Genomic DNA, 16,582 nt, shown 5'->3' with positions numbered 1-16,582 from the left:
CTTGAACATCAACGTCTTTCACAGGAAGTCGACGTTCGAGGAATCATACCGAGAAGTTTACGATTTTCAACTGCATGGACAGTGCGACAATTCGTCTTTTCTGTTTGCAAGAAGCACCGTTTCATTTTATAGCTAAAGAAGCTCGCCGAAGAAGGCGTATTTGGAGAGCGCAAGGCCGGGCTATAAGGGGAGTTGGGAGGCCCGAAAAAAAAAAAAAAAAAAAAAAAAAAAAAAAAAAAAAAAAAAACAAAAAAAAAAAAAAAAAAAAAGTTGCCAATTTTGGCGTCTCATTTTTGTGCCGTTGCTGTGTGTTCTCGTGGAGTAGGACGCAGCTCATGTGACGCGCGTGTTGCGTAGGTAGCGTGGCCGAGCGGTCTGAGGCGCTGGTTTCAGGCACCAGTCTCTTCGGAGGCGTGGGTTCCAATCCCACTGCTGCCAAACGTGTAATGATTCCTGCATCGAAGTCACATGCACTCATTGCCCGCAAAGGAAACAGCACAACAAGGCGTGAGCGTCTGCTTCGTGAATTGTCGTAGAACAGTACGTGGTGCAACGGCAGGATTTGTAGGCGCCTTTTGCTCTCATCACTGCTGGCGTTCGTCTCCACGATATGCGTCCAGAGCATGCCGTTCTATAGCGTGCGAGAGTGGATTTTTTACAGTTGTCGTCAGTTAATCGTGGGTGGTTGCTGCGTTCGCTGGAGGAGCACTGGCGCCGTCATCCGGTGTAGTCTAGTGGCTAGGATACCTGGCTCTCACCCAGGAGGCCCGGGTTCGATTCCCGGTACCGGAAATGCGCGTTTTTGTTGCTCCTCTTATGCGACTTGTCTCGACTCGTGCAGAAAGCCACGTTAAGTATGATTCGTGGCAACACCCGACGGCGAGAGAGATGCTGCGTCTGTCCACTTGTTATCGAGTCACATGTCTGTAGTCAAGAGGCTTGGAGGACTGCAAGACATTGCCACGGAGGTGAATGCAGCTAACCACTGTAGTTAGTGTCCCGACAGCGCAGGCACGTTCATTTGTTTGTATACATGTGATGGAGAACGTGTCTGACACTGCTGTGGCGTGACACTGTGGGCTGGGCTTTGCTGTGTACCGCCACTTGCATTCCCGCCAGCTGCTCTGGCGGGCGCCTCCGTGGCCGTGATCGTCTAGTGGTTAGGACATTGCGTTGTGGCCGCAATAACCCAGGTTCGAATCCTGGTCACGGCAATTTTGAAAGTTTTTCCTTGCTGCCGTTGCATTGACGATAGTGCACGAGTACACGAAATCACAGTGCTTTCTTGGTTTTTCACTCGTGTTCCGCAGGCCGCAGTTTGTACTACCACTTCATCACAAGTGTAACCTCCTTGAGCTCACATATGTTTGTTACATGGAGCATTCTAGCTCCGCCCCTGACAGGTACAGCTATGATACTTTAGTGGTTACGGAAAGCCCAGGTTCGAAACCTGGTCACGGCACGAAAACGTCTCTTGATGCTGTCTCCTTAACTACGACAGCTACAGACAAGTGGCGTCGCTACCATATGGCGGGCACGGCATTTTCTTGTTGTGGGTGGCCTAAAGAGACGCTTCCAGTGGGAGAGCAGTGAAAATACATGGCACGGCGATTGCCAAGATACTTCCTTTTCGAAGTGATCTTTGTAGTACAAAGGGAACGTTTTGCCGCCGCTGTTCCAAGTGTAACGTGGCCGAGCGGTCTAAGGCGCTGGTTTTAGGCACCAGTCTCTTCGGAGGCGTGGGTTCGAATCCCACCGTTGCCAATTTTGGCGTCTCATTTTTGTGCCGTTGCTGTGTGTTCTCGTGGAGTAGGACGCAGCTCATGTGACGCGCGTGTTGCGTAGGTAGCGTGGCCGAGCGGTCTGAGGCGCTGGTTTCAGGCACCAGTCTCTTCGGAGGCGTGGGTTCCAATCCCACTGCTGCCAAACGTGTAATGATTCCTGCATCGAAGTCACATGCACTCATTGCCCGCAAAGGAAACAGCACAACAAGGCGTGAGCGTCTGCTTCGTGAATTGTCGTAGAACAGTACGTGGTGCAACGGCAGGATTTGTAGGCGCCTTTTGCTCTCATCACTGCTGGCGTTCGTCTCCACGATATGCGTCCAGAGCATGCCGTTCTATAGCGTGCGAGAGTGGATTTTTTACAGTTGTCGTCAGTTAATCGTGGGTGGTTGCTGCGTTCGCTGGAGGAGCACTGGCGCCGTCATCCGGTGTAGTCTAGTGGCTAGGATACCTGGCTCTCACCCAGGAGGCCCGGGTTCGATTCCCGGTACCGGAAATGCGCGTTTTTGTTGCTCCTCTTATGCGACTTGTCTCGACTCGTCCAGAAAGCCACGTTAAGTATGATTCGTGGCAACACCCGACGGCGAGAGAGATGCTGCGTCTGTCCACTTGTTATCGAGTCACATGTCTGTAGTCAAGAGGCTTGGAGGACTGCAAGACATTGCCACGGAGGTGAATGCAGCTAACCACTGTAGTTAGTGTCCCGACAGCGCAGGCACGTTCATTTGTTTGTATACATGTGATGGAGAACGTGTCTGACACTGCTGTGGCGTGACACTGTGGGCTGGGCTTTGCTGTGTACCGCCACTTCCATTCCCGCCAGCTGCTCTGGCGGGCGCCTCCGTGGCCGTGATCGTCTAGTGGTTAGGACATTGCGTTGTGGCCGCAATAACCCAGGTTCGAATCCTGGTCACGGCAATTTTGAAAGTTTTTCCTTGCTGCCGTTGCATTGACGATAGTGCACGAGTACACGAAATCACAGTGCTTTCTTGGTTTTTCACTCGTGTTCCGCAGGCCGCAGTTTGTACTACCACTTCATCACAAGTGTAACCTCCTTGAGCTCACATATGTTTGTTACATGGAGCATTCTAGCTCCGCCCCTGACAGGTACAGCTATGATACTTTAGTGGTTACGGAAAGCCCAGGTTCGAAACCTGGTCACGGCACGAAAACGTCTCTTGATGCTGTCTCCTTAACTACGACAGCTACAGACAAGTGGCGTCGCTACCATATGGCGGGCACGGCATTTTCTTGTTGTGGGTGGCCTAAAGAGACGCTTCCAGTGGGAGAGCAGTGAAAATACATGGCACGGCGATTGCCAAGATACTTCCTTTTCGAAGTGATCTTTGTAGTACAAAGGGAACGTTTTGCCGCCGCTGCTCCAAGGGTAACGTGGCCGAGCGGTCTAAGGCGCTGGTTTTAGGCACCAGTCTCTTCGGAGCCGTGGGCCCGAACACATCGCGCGCTCGCTGCGGCGTGTCGGGCGGTGTTCACGTGCGGATCGCGGTCGGCGGCGTGTGCTTCGCGGCGCTGTTTCTTCTTTGATTTGTTCTTTCTGTGAGTACCATGGATCTCGATAATTCAGAGAACCGTCAGAATAATATTCAGTGCGCGCTTGATAGATCCGTGCGTAGGCCTACTGCTTTCGAAATTCACCAATGGGTTAAAAACGACCTTCAATTGCCGAAAAGTGTAGTCCTCGGCGTTCAACTTGACGCGTTCCTCAATTCGTTATTTTTGAAACTGTCTTCTTCCGATATGTGTGACACATTAGTGAACGTAAATGGTGGTGTACGTAAAATTAAGCACCTTGACGGTACTATCAGTGATGTTGTGATGTCGAATGCGGGTTATGGTATACGCACTGTTCGCGTATTTAACCTGCCCTTTGAAGTGCGAAATGAAACTATTTCTCGTAGTTTACTTCCTTACGGTACAGTGCTTTCGGTCGTAAAGGAGAAATGGTCGTCAGCTTATTACTATGATGTTGAAAATGGTGTTCGCAGTGTCCGCATGATTGTTCGACAGCATATACCGTCCTTTGTTTTTGTTGCTGGCCATCGGGCCTTTATCACTTATAGCGGCCAACCGGCGACCTGTTCATTTTGTAACGGTACCGGACATTTTCGACAGGACTGTCCGAAACGTAGTCGCCCTGTGCAATTACCACGGACGGACGGTCAGAACGAGGTGACGTGGGCGGCGGTCGCGCTTGGCGCCTCCCCCGCACGTGCGCATCGTGTGTCTGACCCTGAGATTGCGGCTGACGCTGTTGCTATGGACGTTACACCTTCCGTTCCTGTTGCTGATAGCTCCCCGGCGTTGCCTGTGATTTCTGTGCCCGCACCTGTGGAGGCCCCGTTGCCGGCTCCCACAGCTGTCGATAGCATTGAGCCGCCGATAGTGTCTGAACCCGCACCGGCAGCTGTAACGCTGTCCGTGTCGGAACCCGTTCCGGAGGCTGCTCCCTCTGTTGTGACTGAGAATGTGTCTGCTGTAGCCACCGTTGTTGTCGATAGTGAGGAGCGTCTTGCCGCCCCCGCGGAACCTAAACCGCGTCGGGAAAGGCCGATTGAGAGAGCTGACAACGTCCCCCGCTTTCGAAGCGCTAGTATTTCGGGTGTTTCTTCTCGTAAGGGGCGAACGCCGTCCCCGGTGGTGACTTGCGTCCCACCCTACAAGTCCACCTCAAAACAGAAGAAATTGCAACGGGCCTCGCAGCGCGCGGCTGTTGACTCGCGGCAGGTGTCGGCTGCCGATCGCCGTCGACAGCGGCCTGCCGCTCACAGTCAGCCTGAGGCGTCCGTGAGTTCCGCAGAGTTTAAGAGGGACGAGACAGTTCGTCAGCTCAAAGTTTTCCTTACTCAAACGGACCCTGTCGTGACAACCGATACGGCGATGAACGTTCCTCCGAGCGTGCCGCCTGCACAAGTGGCAGGCAAACGCAAATCGGACGACTCACATTGCCGTCGCATCCGGCCGCACTCGCAGGATTCTGGATCTGATCCTCCCGCCGGCGCTGGACCTGCCACGGCGGCTCCGTCGGGTGCCGCTCTTGCTATGGACACGGAGGTGGTTCAGCCCCCCGTGTTTTCTAGTGCAAAGTGTGACTGGGCGGCGGACGTGGAGGTGGATGAAGGGACTGGCAGCGGTACGTAAAGTGCCTTTGCTCCTCGCTTGGCAGCGTGAATGCATCCCTCGTTGTGTAAGTCTAAAATTGTTTTTTGTGATGTTTCCTCGCCTGTGATGTGTGAAACCGGTCTGTTGCACGTTTTAATCGCTACTGTCACACGCAAGTGTAGTTCAGGCAGCGCCACTGCACCCCTCGTTGTGTCCTTTTTTTGTTGTGAATTTTCACTGTGTCCGGTACTTTTAAATGTGTCTGGTGTCCGCCGCTCGTCGGAGGCACATTTTAGTCGTTCTTGCCGCTAACTTGGATCTTTACGGCAGCACGAGTGCTTTCCCAGCTGTGCACATTTCTTTAGTCTTGTTGTCTAATTTAAGTGTGTATGGGGACTGACACGCGTTGCTTGTGTGCTTTCCCCGTTGCTCTCAATACCGTGCGCTGTCTTAAAGGCGCACGTGTCGCTGTTGTAGTGCACAATTTTAAATTTTCTACGTCTGATGTGTGCCTCCGTTGCGGACACATTCTCATTGTTTATGCCGTCGATCTGCATAGTCTTAGCAGCGCGTGTGCATGCATTCTTGTGCGCAATTATTTATTGGTCTTTGACTGTGTGTGGTGTATGTTGTACATCGGCGGCACATTTAGCCGTTGGTGCCAACACCTTGGCTGCTGTTTGTGGCCTCGATGCGTCCACCGATGTGCACGCTTCTTTAGTTCTTATTTCTTATTTTTTTATTATTTATTGTTTTAGATTGTGTATGGTACGTGCCCCACGTCGGAGGCACAGTCTCCCCGTTCATGCCGACGAACTGAGTGTAATACTATTGGCGGCGCACATGCAATTTTATTCTGTCAGTTTTTTTACTATTTTCCCTACGTCTCCTGTCTACACCTGTTGGGGGATGACTTTTACCGTTGTTGTCGACTGCATGCGTCGTTTGACGGCGCATATGCCCTTTCGTTGTGCCACCTTGCGACCTGTACCTTATATTTGTGTACAGCGTCGGCGGTTTGTTTTTCACCGCTCCTGTTGATTGCATGCGTCGACCTAGCTGTGCCGGGGCACCTCTATTTGTCTGTGCTTACATGTTGGTGTTTTCCCTGTTGCTGGTGTCTGCTAGCCTGCGGTGGATCATTTTCGCCGTTCATGTTCACATGTTGCTTTGCATTGGCGGCGTCGTTGTGACCTTTATTGTGGACCCTTATTTCGTGTGTATTCCGTGTATACTATCTGCCACCTGTCGGTACGCCATGTTCGCCGATCTTGTCCACGACACGCGTTATCTTTGCAGCGCTACTGTTTCGCTTCTTGTGAACACTGCATTTGTTGTTCCTTGCGTTGTGTATGGTTCCTGACACGCGTCGGTGGCATATTCTTACCGTAAATGTTAACAAACTGCGTAGTCCGCATAAGGTCTTTGCCTTAAAAACTCTTTTATGTGAAACCCGTTGCCATGTCGCCTTTTTGCAAGAAGTGACACGTGAGGCTCTGATGCTTCTAACCGATCTGAGTGACTACGTTATTGTGGATAATGTGGTGTCCGACGATGTCACCGGCACTGCTATTGTAGTCTGCCCCGGCCTCACTGTCACGAATATTGAGTGTCTCCCTACTGGCCGCGCTATTGCGTGCACTATTGAAGGCGTCGTGTTTGTTAATGTTTACGCTCCTTCCGGCAGCGACTACGCGGCGCGGCGACTCTTTTATAGTCAGGAGCTGTGCGAGGTTTTGCACCGGAACGCCGCTCATATCATTTTCGGCGGTGATTTTAATGCGGTCACCGATGATCGCGACCAGGAGCCGCGCCCCAACAAGTGTCAGGAACTCCACACGCTCCTCACAAGTTTTAATCTCAAGGACACGTGGCGAATGCTCCACCCGGTTGAAACCCAATATACTTATTTTTATCCGACGGGACACAGCCGACTTGATCGGATTTATGTGTCATCGTCACTAGCAGCCTCGGTGACTCGATCTGAGGTCAGGCCAGTTATTTTTTCAGATCACTGCAGTTATTTTTGTGAACTTTCCCTTCCACTTTCTAGGCCTTCCTATCGCAAAAATCTATGGAAGTTTAACTGCAGCCTGCTCGCCGACTCCCATTTTCAGCAGTCCTTTACTGATATGTGGCACAAACTTTTGCAGACTAAACCCGGTGATAGTAGCGTCCTCGAGTGGTGGGTTGGCGCTGCCAAACCTGCCGTCCGGACCTTTTTAATTAATTTTAGCCGCGACGCAGCGCACTGGCGTCGCTCGACGTCACAATTTTATCAGAGCTGTTTGAAGGACCTCGCCCGACAAGTTACGGCCCAGCCGCATCTTCTTCCCATTTTTAAACAATTTCAGGCCGAACTTTTGACCGATCTGCGGCGGAAGGGTAGAGGGCCGGTTACTCGGAGCCAGCCTGTGGGTGCCGTGGACGGGGAGCCGCTCTCTATATATCATCTCAACAGAGAGCGGAAGATGCGCGAACGATTGGCCTTTAATGCGTGGGTCACTCGGGATGGAATAAAGACCTCCGACAGGGTGACGATTGAGAATGAAATCCACGCACATTTTGAGTCCCTTTTTCAAGATGTTGATGTCGATTCCGCTGCGCTGCGTCGTATTTTACAGGGGGTTCCTAATGTTTTAAGCCGCACAGACCGTGTCCATCTTAATGAGGCTTTTACGTCCGACGACTTGCACGAAGCTGTCAAGCGCAGTCCTAGGGGGAAATCTCCCGGAATGGACGGCATTCCCGCTGAATTTTATTTGCAGTTTTCTAACCTTTTACGCGATACTTTAACTGCTATCGCCAATGAAGTTCTTAATGGCGCTCCTCTACCACCTGATTTTGCAGCGGGGTGCATCACGCTCCTTCCGAAATCTAAAGCGACGCCGACTATACATACTGTTCGACCGATCACTCTGTTGAACGCGGATTATAAGATCATGGCGAGGTGCGTCGCGCACAGACTGCGGCAAGTCATGCCGCGCGTTCTCTGTGAACATCAGACGTGTGCAGTGCGTGACAGGAATATTTTTGATGCCGTTCTGGCCTATAGGGACTGTATCGGCTTTGTACGCGGCAACAGGATTCGGTCGGCAGCGATTATGTTGGTCGATTTCCAGAATGCATTTGACAGGGTTGGCCATGCCTATTTACGGCGTGTGATGGTTGCCATGGGGTTTGGCCGTAAGTTTACCCACACGGTTCAGGGTTTTTTGCGCAATGCCACATCGAGTGTCATCGTCAATGGGTCCCTCAGTCCACCTATACGTCTGACTCGCTCGGTCAGACAGGGTTGCCCATTGTCCATGACACTTTACGCTTTGGCGCTCGACCCGCTTCTGCGGTCTATCTGCAACGAGTGTCCGGGGATCCAACTTGGGGAAGATCGCCTTACTTGCCGGGCTTATGCCGACGATCTTGCGGTGTTCTTGGGTCGGCCGGCAGATGTAGATACCCTGTACTCTGTTCTCCGGCAATTTCAGAAGGCGACGGGAGCCATTGTGAATGTTCACAAGACGGTTTTGCTTCCCCTTACTCCACGGATGAGCCATGTGCGTCGACATTGGTTCAGTGTTGTGCAGCAGCACAAAGTCCTGGGGGTTATTTTATGTGATAATCCTCAGCGCATGGAGGCTCTGAATTGGCGTCCCACCTTACACAAAATTAGGGCGGTTGTCAAAATTCATGCGGCCCGGCATTTGGCGCTTTATGATAAGGTGCAGCTTATCAATACTACCATCTTAGCTCGAGCGTGGTATTTAGCACAAGTTCTCTCGGTCCCTAAGCTCCTAGACCGCGCAATTAAACAGGCCGTCTACTGGCTCCTTTGGAAAGGGGACATTTTCAAAGTCTCCTTAGCCACCTGCACCTTAAATCCAGCCGATGGGGGACTCGGTCTGGTGGATTTTTCCGCCAAATGCGCGGCGCTCCTTCTCAAACGCACTACGGCCGTGTTGGAGAAGGGCACCAGCAGTGCCACGGTCATGTTGTTCAATCAATATCGGCCACCTTCTGTAGTTGCCCCGGTCTCTGTCAGCCACATACCCTTTGCGCTGAATTACGTGCGGCGTTTTTATTTTGACAACAGCTATCTTGTGTATGGTGGCTCCAGCGGAGGCCGTGTCGGCGACATTATCCGTGCTCTGCGGGGATCACCGGCCAGAAATAAGTGGGAGTACCGCATGCCGCACACTGACTGGCGAACAGTTTGGCGAAACATCGCCACAACCGTCCTTCCTACACACGTTAGAGCGACGTGGTATAAAGTCGTCAATGGTACGATTCCTACGAATGCTAAACTGCACTCTATTCATCTGAGTCCGTCCCCCGCCTGCGAAGAGTGCCATGAAGAGGATACTATTGAACATCGCTTCGTGTGCCGTCGGTTCCGTGCTGTGTGGGACACTGCTCGGGATATGGTGCGTCTCGTCAACAGGGTGTCTACAGCGCAGGTTACCGTGGCAGCTGCAATCGTACCCGAGTGTAAGGCATTTCCGACCACCAAGCGCAACGCCACCATCTGGTTAATCGGCCATACGATTTATTCTCTATTTTTCCTCAAACTCACGGATCGTCTTGATTTTCTCACATACTTATGGGCTGAACATGGCAAGTACCGTGTTCGAACAGACTATGCTGTGACTTTTGCAAATTTTCTGCATGTCGCCTTGGCACATGCTTTTGCTCTTTTACCGATGTCGACTTAATTAAAATTACACTATCTTGCTTAAAACTATGACGTGATAGTAAGAGACCTCGTCTTGCGATGAATGTATATTCAGTACCAGAAACGAAAAATATAACGTACATGGGAGACATTTCTCCCTTCGGAACTGCCTCGTATATGGTATAATGCGAGGATATTTTGTTTACCTTTCTTTATTTTTTATTTTTCTTATTGTTTACCACTCTGTCATGTAGTGGTTTGGGATAGTGATGCCGAGGAGAGGCGTTGCATGAAAGTATCCCCTTTTCTTTTTTGTGGACATTTCGTTGTGTTTCATTGCTCTTACTTTGGTCAGGATTCCTGGTGTGTTTTTTCCTTATTGCATTGCATTATTGTCTTTTTTTCTCGTCTATTCAGCGTGATCACCGCTACTCCTTTCTTCACGGTGTACCTCCGTGTTTACTGTCTGCATTGCTGGATGGCGTTTTGCTTTGTGTCCTGCCTGGACCATTCCTTGACTCCTTCCAGTATAAATATATCTATACTTTTTTCCTTTTCGCACTTCACGAAGCCTTCTTTCTGTTTTTCCTTCTCACAACGTGTGCCTCAGAGGCAAGAGGCTCACTTTGCAACTTTCTTTCGTCACCGTTCGTTTTCGTTTCAGTTACATCTGGCACCAGCACTGGCTATAGCTGAGAAGCTCGCCGACGAAGGCGTTATTTGGAGAGCGAAAGGACGGGCTATAAGGGGAGATGGGAGGCCCTAAAAAAAAGTAAAAAAAAAAAAAAAAGTTGCCAGTTTTTTCGTCTCATTTTTGTGCCGCTGCTGTGTGTTCTCGTGGGGTAGGATGCAGCTCTTGTGACGCGCGTGTTGTGTAGGTAGCGTGGCCGAGCGGTGTAAGGCGCTGGTTTCAGGCACCAGTCTCTTCGGAGGCGTGGGTTCCAATCCCACAGCTGCCAAACGTGTAATTGTTTCCTATGTCGAAGACGGCTGCACTCATTGCCTGCAAAGAAAACAGCTTCTGCTTCGTGAATTGCCGTAGAACAGTGCGTGGTGCAACGACAGGATTTGTAGGCGCCTTTTGCTCTCATCATTGCTGGCGTTCGTGTCCACGAAAAACGTCCGGAGCACGCCGTTCTATAACGTGAGAGAGTGGATTTTTTTACAGTTGTCGTCAGTTAACCGTGCGTGATTGCTGTGTTCGCTGGAAGAGCAATGCCGTCGTTATCCGGTGATCATTCGCGGCTCGGCGGCCGAGCCGGACGGACGTGTGGCGGCAGCGCTAGGAGGGCTGGCGTAAACAGCGGCTGTGTGGCTGTTACGAAGGTCTGTAGAGCGCTTTGTTTACTTTGCATCTTTCAGTAATTTAAAATGAACGAAATTAACTGTGAACGGAGAGATACGGTTAGATTTACCTTTGATTGGACTTGTAAGAGACCAAAGGCTTTTGAGATCAAAAGGTGGCTTTCAGAAACAGTTAAGATCACTGGAGACCAAATTATTGGCGTTAATCTTTCTTTCGTGTCCAATTCTGTGTTTTTGAAATTGATTTCCTCAGATTTGTGCTCCTCGATAGTTGACAAGTGTGGTGGCACTATGAAATTTAATCATGCAGACGGAACCGTTAGTGACGTTCTTGTTTCCCATGCTGGGCTAGGCATTCGAACAGTGAGAGTTTTCGAACTGCCGTTCGAGGTTCCTGCCGGAGCGATCAATGCTGCTCTTCAGCCCTATGGTAGGGTTATATCTAATTTTGCAGAAAAATGGTCGGAGCAATATATGTTTCCGGTTTTGAATGGAGTTAGACAGATTAAGATTGAGCTCTTACGACATATCCCTTCTTACTTGAATATCTGTGGCCATCGCGCTCTCATAATTTATGATGGGCAGCCACGGACTTGTGCGTTATGTAACGCCACGGGGCACGTCAGAAGTGAGTGCAGTAGAAGGCGGGTTCCTCAGTTACCGACTAACGAGGCGGCTGTCCCAGGACAAGTTGTTAGCATGCAAGTGACGTACGCTGCCGCGGCAGCTAGCCGCGACCCCTATCAACAGAATATGGCCGAGCAGACTGAACCCTCCGTCGCGCGCACGGCAACGAGAAGCACCGCGGAGTTGACTAAAGATGACAATCAGCAACTGGCCAGTAATGACGTCACTGAGGGCGCACTGCGCTTGCCCTCTGAATCTGACAACTCTTCCAACGAGCGACAAGCTTCATCGATAATACCTGATGTAGACATGGTAGAGTACGAAGCGGTAGTTACACACGAAAGGGCCAACATTCCAGAGGGAACTACAGTGGATGGACATCAAGAGGAAATGATACAACAGACAACTGACAACCACACAGATGACAGGACACTACAGACTGGTTCCGGAAACGTCAAAGGAAAAGGGGGGGTGCAAGAAGACGAACCAATGACACCACCCGTCTCACGTGTCGTAGAAACAGAAGCATCGGCCGACTCAGACAACAACGGAGCTCCAAAATCTTCCGCCATGAAGGCGGGACAGGAGACTTCTCCTCGACCTTCCACGGAGTCGCCAGGAAGTTTACCAAAGGTTTCACCGACGGGTTCACCGAAATCATCAAAAAATAAAAAGAGACGAAGAGCACATCAAGCAGCAGAGAATTTGGCCCCTCCCTTAAGAGAGCGGCTGAGGCAGATACAGGAGACCGCAAGGAAGGACGAAGACACACAAAAGGAAGCGGTCGGCAAGTCTTCGGATCGAAGCCAGAGACAAGAGCGGGCTGACGCGCCACACGGAACAGTTGAACCCTTGCATGACAACACGACGTCAGATATGGAAGATGATACCCGACTTGGACAAGGACATGGACACGACATCACCGAGCCACGATTTAACTGGGCGGACGAAAAGGAAGATCAGACCGATGCAATGGGGGCGGAAGGGGCTTTTGAGGAAGAATTTTTTTATTAAAAATTGTCACACTGAACTCTAAGAAGAAAGAAAGAAAACAGCGAAAAGAAGGAAAACCGTTAATGGAATAACAGTAAAATAAAATAACACTATATGTATCTAACCTGATGTTATTGTACGCGGCTCCACTACCGTGTCCTCTGTTTACTGTCTTGTAGCGTCTCACAGTGGAACATACATATAACGTGACCACCTTAAACATAAATAAAATTCAGAGTCAAGCAAAGGTAGCTGCACTGAAGGACTTTCTGTATCAGTCCGATACAGATATCGCCTTCCTGCAGGAAGTTAATGTCACAGCATTGTATGTTTCAGGGTACAAAGATGTGTTGAATGTGGCTCCGGAAAACGCGTGTGGAACAGCCATCCTTGCTAAAGAAGGGATCGAAATGACAAACGTGTGCCTTTTAGAGTCGGGGAGGGGAATTAGCTGCAAAATTTTTAACACCACTTTTATAAACCTATACGCACCTTCAGGCAACAATGCGAGACGAGAGAGGGCAACCTTTTTTAAAAGTGACATTTTATTTCTACTCCAAGACAACCCTGCCGAAATTGTCATTGGTGGAGATTTTAATTGCGTTTTAAATAAAAAGGATCAGCGACCAAATTTTAACTTCTCCCAAGAGCTGCAGGCGTTGGTCACCAACATGAAGTGGTTTGACGCGTGGGAAATACAATATCCGACGCTGGTTCGCTTCACATACATCACTGGTACTACACAGAGCAGAATCGACAGAATATATGTCACCCCCACCATAGCCACCAAAGTCAGTAGTATCGAGGTGATACCAGCTGCCTTCTCTGACCACCTCGGAGTGAGTTGCAGCATCAAATTAACCAGGCAGAAGACATATTGGGGTCGCCCACTATGGAAATTAAATATCAATACCCTCTCTGACAACGCTCTAGCTTTAAAGATGCAAGAAACTTGGCAGTCTGTTTTAAGGATGCGTACTCAATATAGAACAACTATTGAATGGTGGACTATGGCCGCTAAGAAAAAGATAAGAGCAGCGCTGATATCTTACGCCAAAGAAAGGGCAATGTGGTCACGACACACGATGGAGTTTTACTACTCTTGCTTAAGAGACCTTTACGACCAACCAATGTCTCAAGACGTCTTTATCAATATTAAAAACCTTAAAGCCAAAATGATAAGTATCAAGAGGGTACATTTAGAGGGATTACAAATAAAATCCCACACTAGGACGACGGTGGAGGCGGAAAACACCTCCATCTACCACTTGATACAACACACACGAAACAGGAGACGAAATTTTATTGCCAGCCTAAGATCGGAAGATAACAGAGTCCTGACAGAACAAAGGGATATCTTAAATGAAGCACATAGATTTGTTCAGCAATTATATTCTGGAAATGCTACTGACGACAACTCAGTACAAGAGATTTTACAGAACTCCGGAATAGAGGCAGTTGTTACAGATGAGGAGAACAGGGGTTTAACGTTAGAAATTACGAAAGACGAGATTTTTTATATACTCCAATCTTCTCCTTCACGTAAGTCTCCAGGCCCAGACGGCCTGCCTGTGGAGTTTTATAGGACCTTTTGGCACCTAATAGGTCCTCAATTCACGGAAGTAGTTAATGACGTCTTGAGGGGAGAGGAAATTCCTGCTGCTTTTAAGGAAAGTGTAACTGTACTACTTCCAAAAGGAAGGAGTACGGAGACGAAAGATATTACTAAAATGAGGCCTATCAGTCTCATGAACTCAGATTACAAGGTAGTTGCACGTATAATTAAAGAACGAATGGTACCGATTTTAGCAAAAGTCATTGGATGCCACCAGACGTGTCTCCCTCGACGTACCATTTTTAAGACTGTATGTGAATATCGAGACATTATTTCTATTTTTTCATCATCGTCCGCGAATGGAGGCATTGCCTTCAGTGATTTTGCTAAAGCGTTTGACAGAGTCAACTACGGATATCTGTTCAGAACCTTAAAACACACAGGTTTCAATGATGGAAACTTAGCGGTTTTAATGAACATCGTCAGAGGCATACGCACCAAAATCTCGATCAATGGACAATATACTAATGAAGTATTGATATCTAGTGGAGTTCCTCAGGGAAGTCCTTTGTCCATGTTGTTTTATGTGGTTTCTCTGGAACCCCTTTTAAGGCTTTTGAACACAACCTTAGAAGGCGTAACAATAGCTGGGCTGAAGACGGTTACAAATGCATACGCTGACGATGTGGGAGTTCTAGTAAGGAGCGATGAAGACTGTGCCCAGCTAACAGACAAGTTATTGCTTTATAGCAGGGCAACTGGTGCGAGGATCAATGAAACTAAAAGTTCCTTTTTAAATTTACAGGGTCTTGACAATGCGCAGCTACCGTGGGCAAACAGGGTGGAGCGTCACACTGCTTTGGGCATAACTTTTTACAGTTGCCCATTAAGAACAACGGCTGCTAATTGCAAACAGGTGTTTGGAAAAATCAGAGGCAGCTTAATACTGCATGAAACGAGAGACTTAAATATCAAGCAAAGAATTAAACTAATCAACTGTGCAGTTCTTTCGAAAGCTGCATATGTCGCTCAGGTTTTACCAACACCTCCAGACATAGTGAAATCTATTATGAGCACAATCTGTCGATACGTATGGAAAGGCCATATTTTTAGAGTAGCAGTAGGAACGACTACATCGAGACCCGAAAACGGAGGCCTAGGGCTGACAGACCTTCGAAGGAAAAACACTCTCCTCTTCATTAAAAGAACGCTCAAACTTATCGAGACACAGCCGAACAGCATAACTGCCGCTCTATTTGACCTTCTCAAACCCGGAAGCATGCAGCCGCCAGTAGATGTTCACAACATCAATTACACCCTAAAGCATATTAAGGATTTTTATGTAGAATTAAGCTACTTGACATGCATTTTAACGGACAAAAATAAGAGGACAAGTCACTATATAGTAGAGAAGTTAAAATCACGCGAAAACCGAAATAAAATGGAGCTGAAGTATCCTAACAAAAACTGGAAAAAATATGGACCAATATAAATAACAAAACACTGACTACGGAAGTGCAAGCGTCATGGTACAGAGTTGTCAACGACATTATTAGTACCAATGAAAAACTGTATTCAATAGGACTACAAGCAACCAATGTGTGCCAAAAATGTCACACTTTGGACTCCTTAAAGCATCGCTTCATCTGCAATGGATACAAGAATATTTGGAATGACATTGTATTGCAAGTCGCTTTTCTTAAAAGGACCGATGGAAGGGAAATCACGCTAAACGATATACTCTTCCCAGAAGAAATTTCCTTTCCACCACAAAAAAACAATGTCATCTTGTGGCTATTCGGAACTTTTGTCAATTATGTTGTTAACAACAAAGGCAACGACAATCTACAAGAATATCGAGAATATATGAAAGATGAATACTTTAAAACATACCGGTACAAAGACCATAAAAAGAAGTTCGGAAATATGATGCAAATTTTGTTTCAGAAACAAGGCATCGGTTAATACCTATATCACATGGAACGACCGAACACGATAGACTGCCAAAGTAGGGGATTGCTGTTGAGGGTGAAGTACGGTGGGGACTTCGTGTGCCCCGGGACCGATACGGTAGCCGTGAAGGCCTCAACAGAACCTCGAAAGGGCATGTTTTCTCAAGAAGTAACAGGAGTCACGCCACAGCACAAGAATAGTAGGGATAAACTATTCTCATGAAAAAGACGTGCATCACTGAATAAGTTCAATTTCCTTTCGTCATTTTTACTTTTGTTTCTCTTTCATTTTTGTTTCAATTCTAATGGATGAATATTTTGCGTTTCGTTAATGCGGTAAATAGTATTCTAGAGAGAGTTATTTTCATCGTAATCAATTCCGATTACAACTTAAAATTTTCTAACATTGTCCTCCAGATGCAATTCAGTTTCACACCCACTACAAAAAAAAAAAAACAAAAAGAAAAAAGGTGGGGCATTGAAGCTCGCCTAAGAAGGCGCATGATGGAGAGCGATTGGAGGGGCTAGAAGGGGAGATGGGAGGCCCTAAAAAAGAAAAAAGATAGAAAAAAAAGGT

At 48.4% G+C, this 16,582-nt stretch overlaps 1 protein-coding gene and 6 non-coding genes across 7 annotated transcripts; all 7 read left to right on the top strand.

Moving 5' to 3' along the window:
• The first annotated feature begins 720 nt into the window (after positions 1–720).
• Trnae-cuc (transfer RNA glutamic acid (anticodon CUC)) lies at positions 721–792 on the top strand. Its single transcript has one exon. It is a non-coding gene; the product is annotated as a tRNA-Glu (tRNA).
• Positions 793–1,142: 350 nt separating this feature from the next.
• On the top strand, positions 1,143–1,214 carry Trnah-gug (transfer RNA histidin (anticodon GUG)). The gene has a single exon. It is a non-coding gene; the product is annotated as a tRNA-His (tRNA).
• A 468-nt stretch (positions 1,215–1,682) lies between these two features.
• On the top strand, positions 1,683–1,764 carry Trnal-uag (transfer RNA leucine (anticodon UAG)). Its single transcript has one exon. It is a non-coding gene; the product is annotated as a tRNA-Leu (tRNA).
• Positions 1,765–2,208: 444 nt separating this feature from the next.
• Trnae-cuc (transfer RNA glutamic acid (anticodon CUC)) lies at positions 2,209–2,280 on the top strand. Its single transcript has one exon. It is a non-coding gene; the product is annotated as a tRNA-Glu (tRNA).
• A 350-nt stretch (positions 2,281–2,630) lies between these two features.
• On the top strand, positions 2,631–2,702 carry Trnah-gug (transfer RNA histidin (anticodon GUG)). The gene has a single exon. It is a non-coding gene; the product is annotated as a tRNA-His (tRNA).
• Positions 2,703–4,061: 1,359 nt separating this feature from the next.
• On the top strand, positions 4,062–4,943 carry LOC126185011 (calphotin-like). The gene has a single exon (XM_049927778.1). The coding sequence runs from the start codon at positions 4,062–4,064 to the stop codon at positions 4,941–4,943; it is 882 nt and encodes a 293-aa protein (XP_049783735.1).
• A 5,507-nt stretch (positions 4,944–10,450) lies between these two features.
• On the top strand, positions 10,451–10,532 carry Trnal-cag (transfer RNA leucine (anticodon CAG)). The gene has a single exon. It is a non-coding gene; the product is annotated as a tRNA-Leu (tRNA).
• Positions 10,533–16,582: the final 6,050 nt, after the last annotated feature.

The sequence above is a fragment of the Schistocerca cancellata genome, chromosome 1 (genome assembly GCF_023864275.1).
Source record: "Schistocerca cancellata isolate TAMUIC-IGC-003103 chromosome 1, iqSchCanc2.1, whole genome shotgun sequence".
Taxonomy (NCBI): Eukaryota; Metazoa; Arthropoda; class Insecta; order Orthoptera; family Acrididae; genus Schistocerca; species Schistocerca cancellata.
This window is presented reverse-complemented; position numbering and strand designations above follow the sequence as displayed.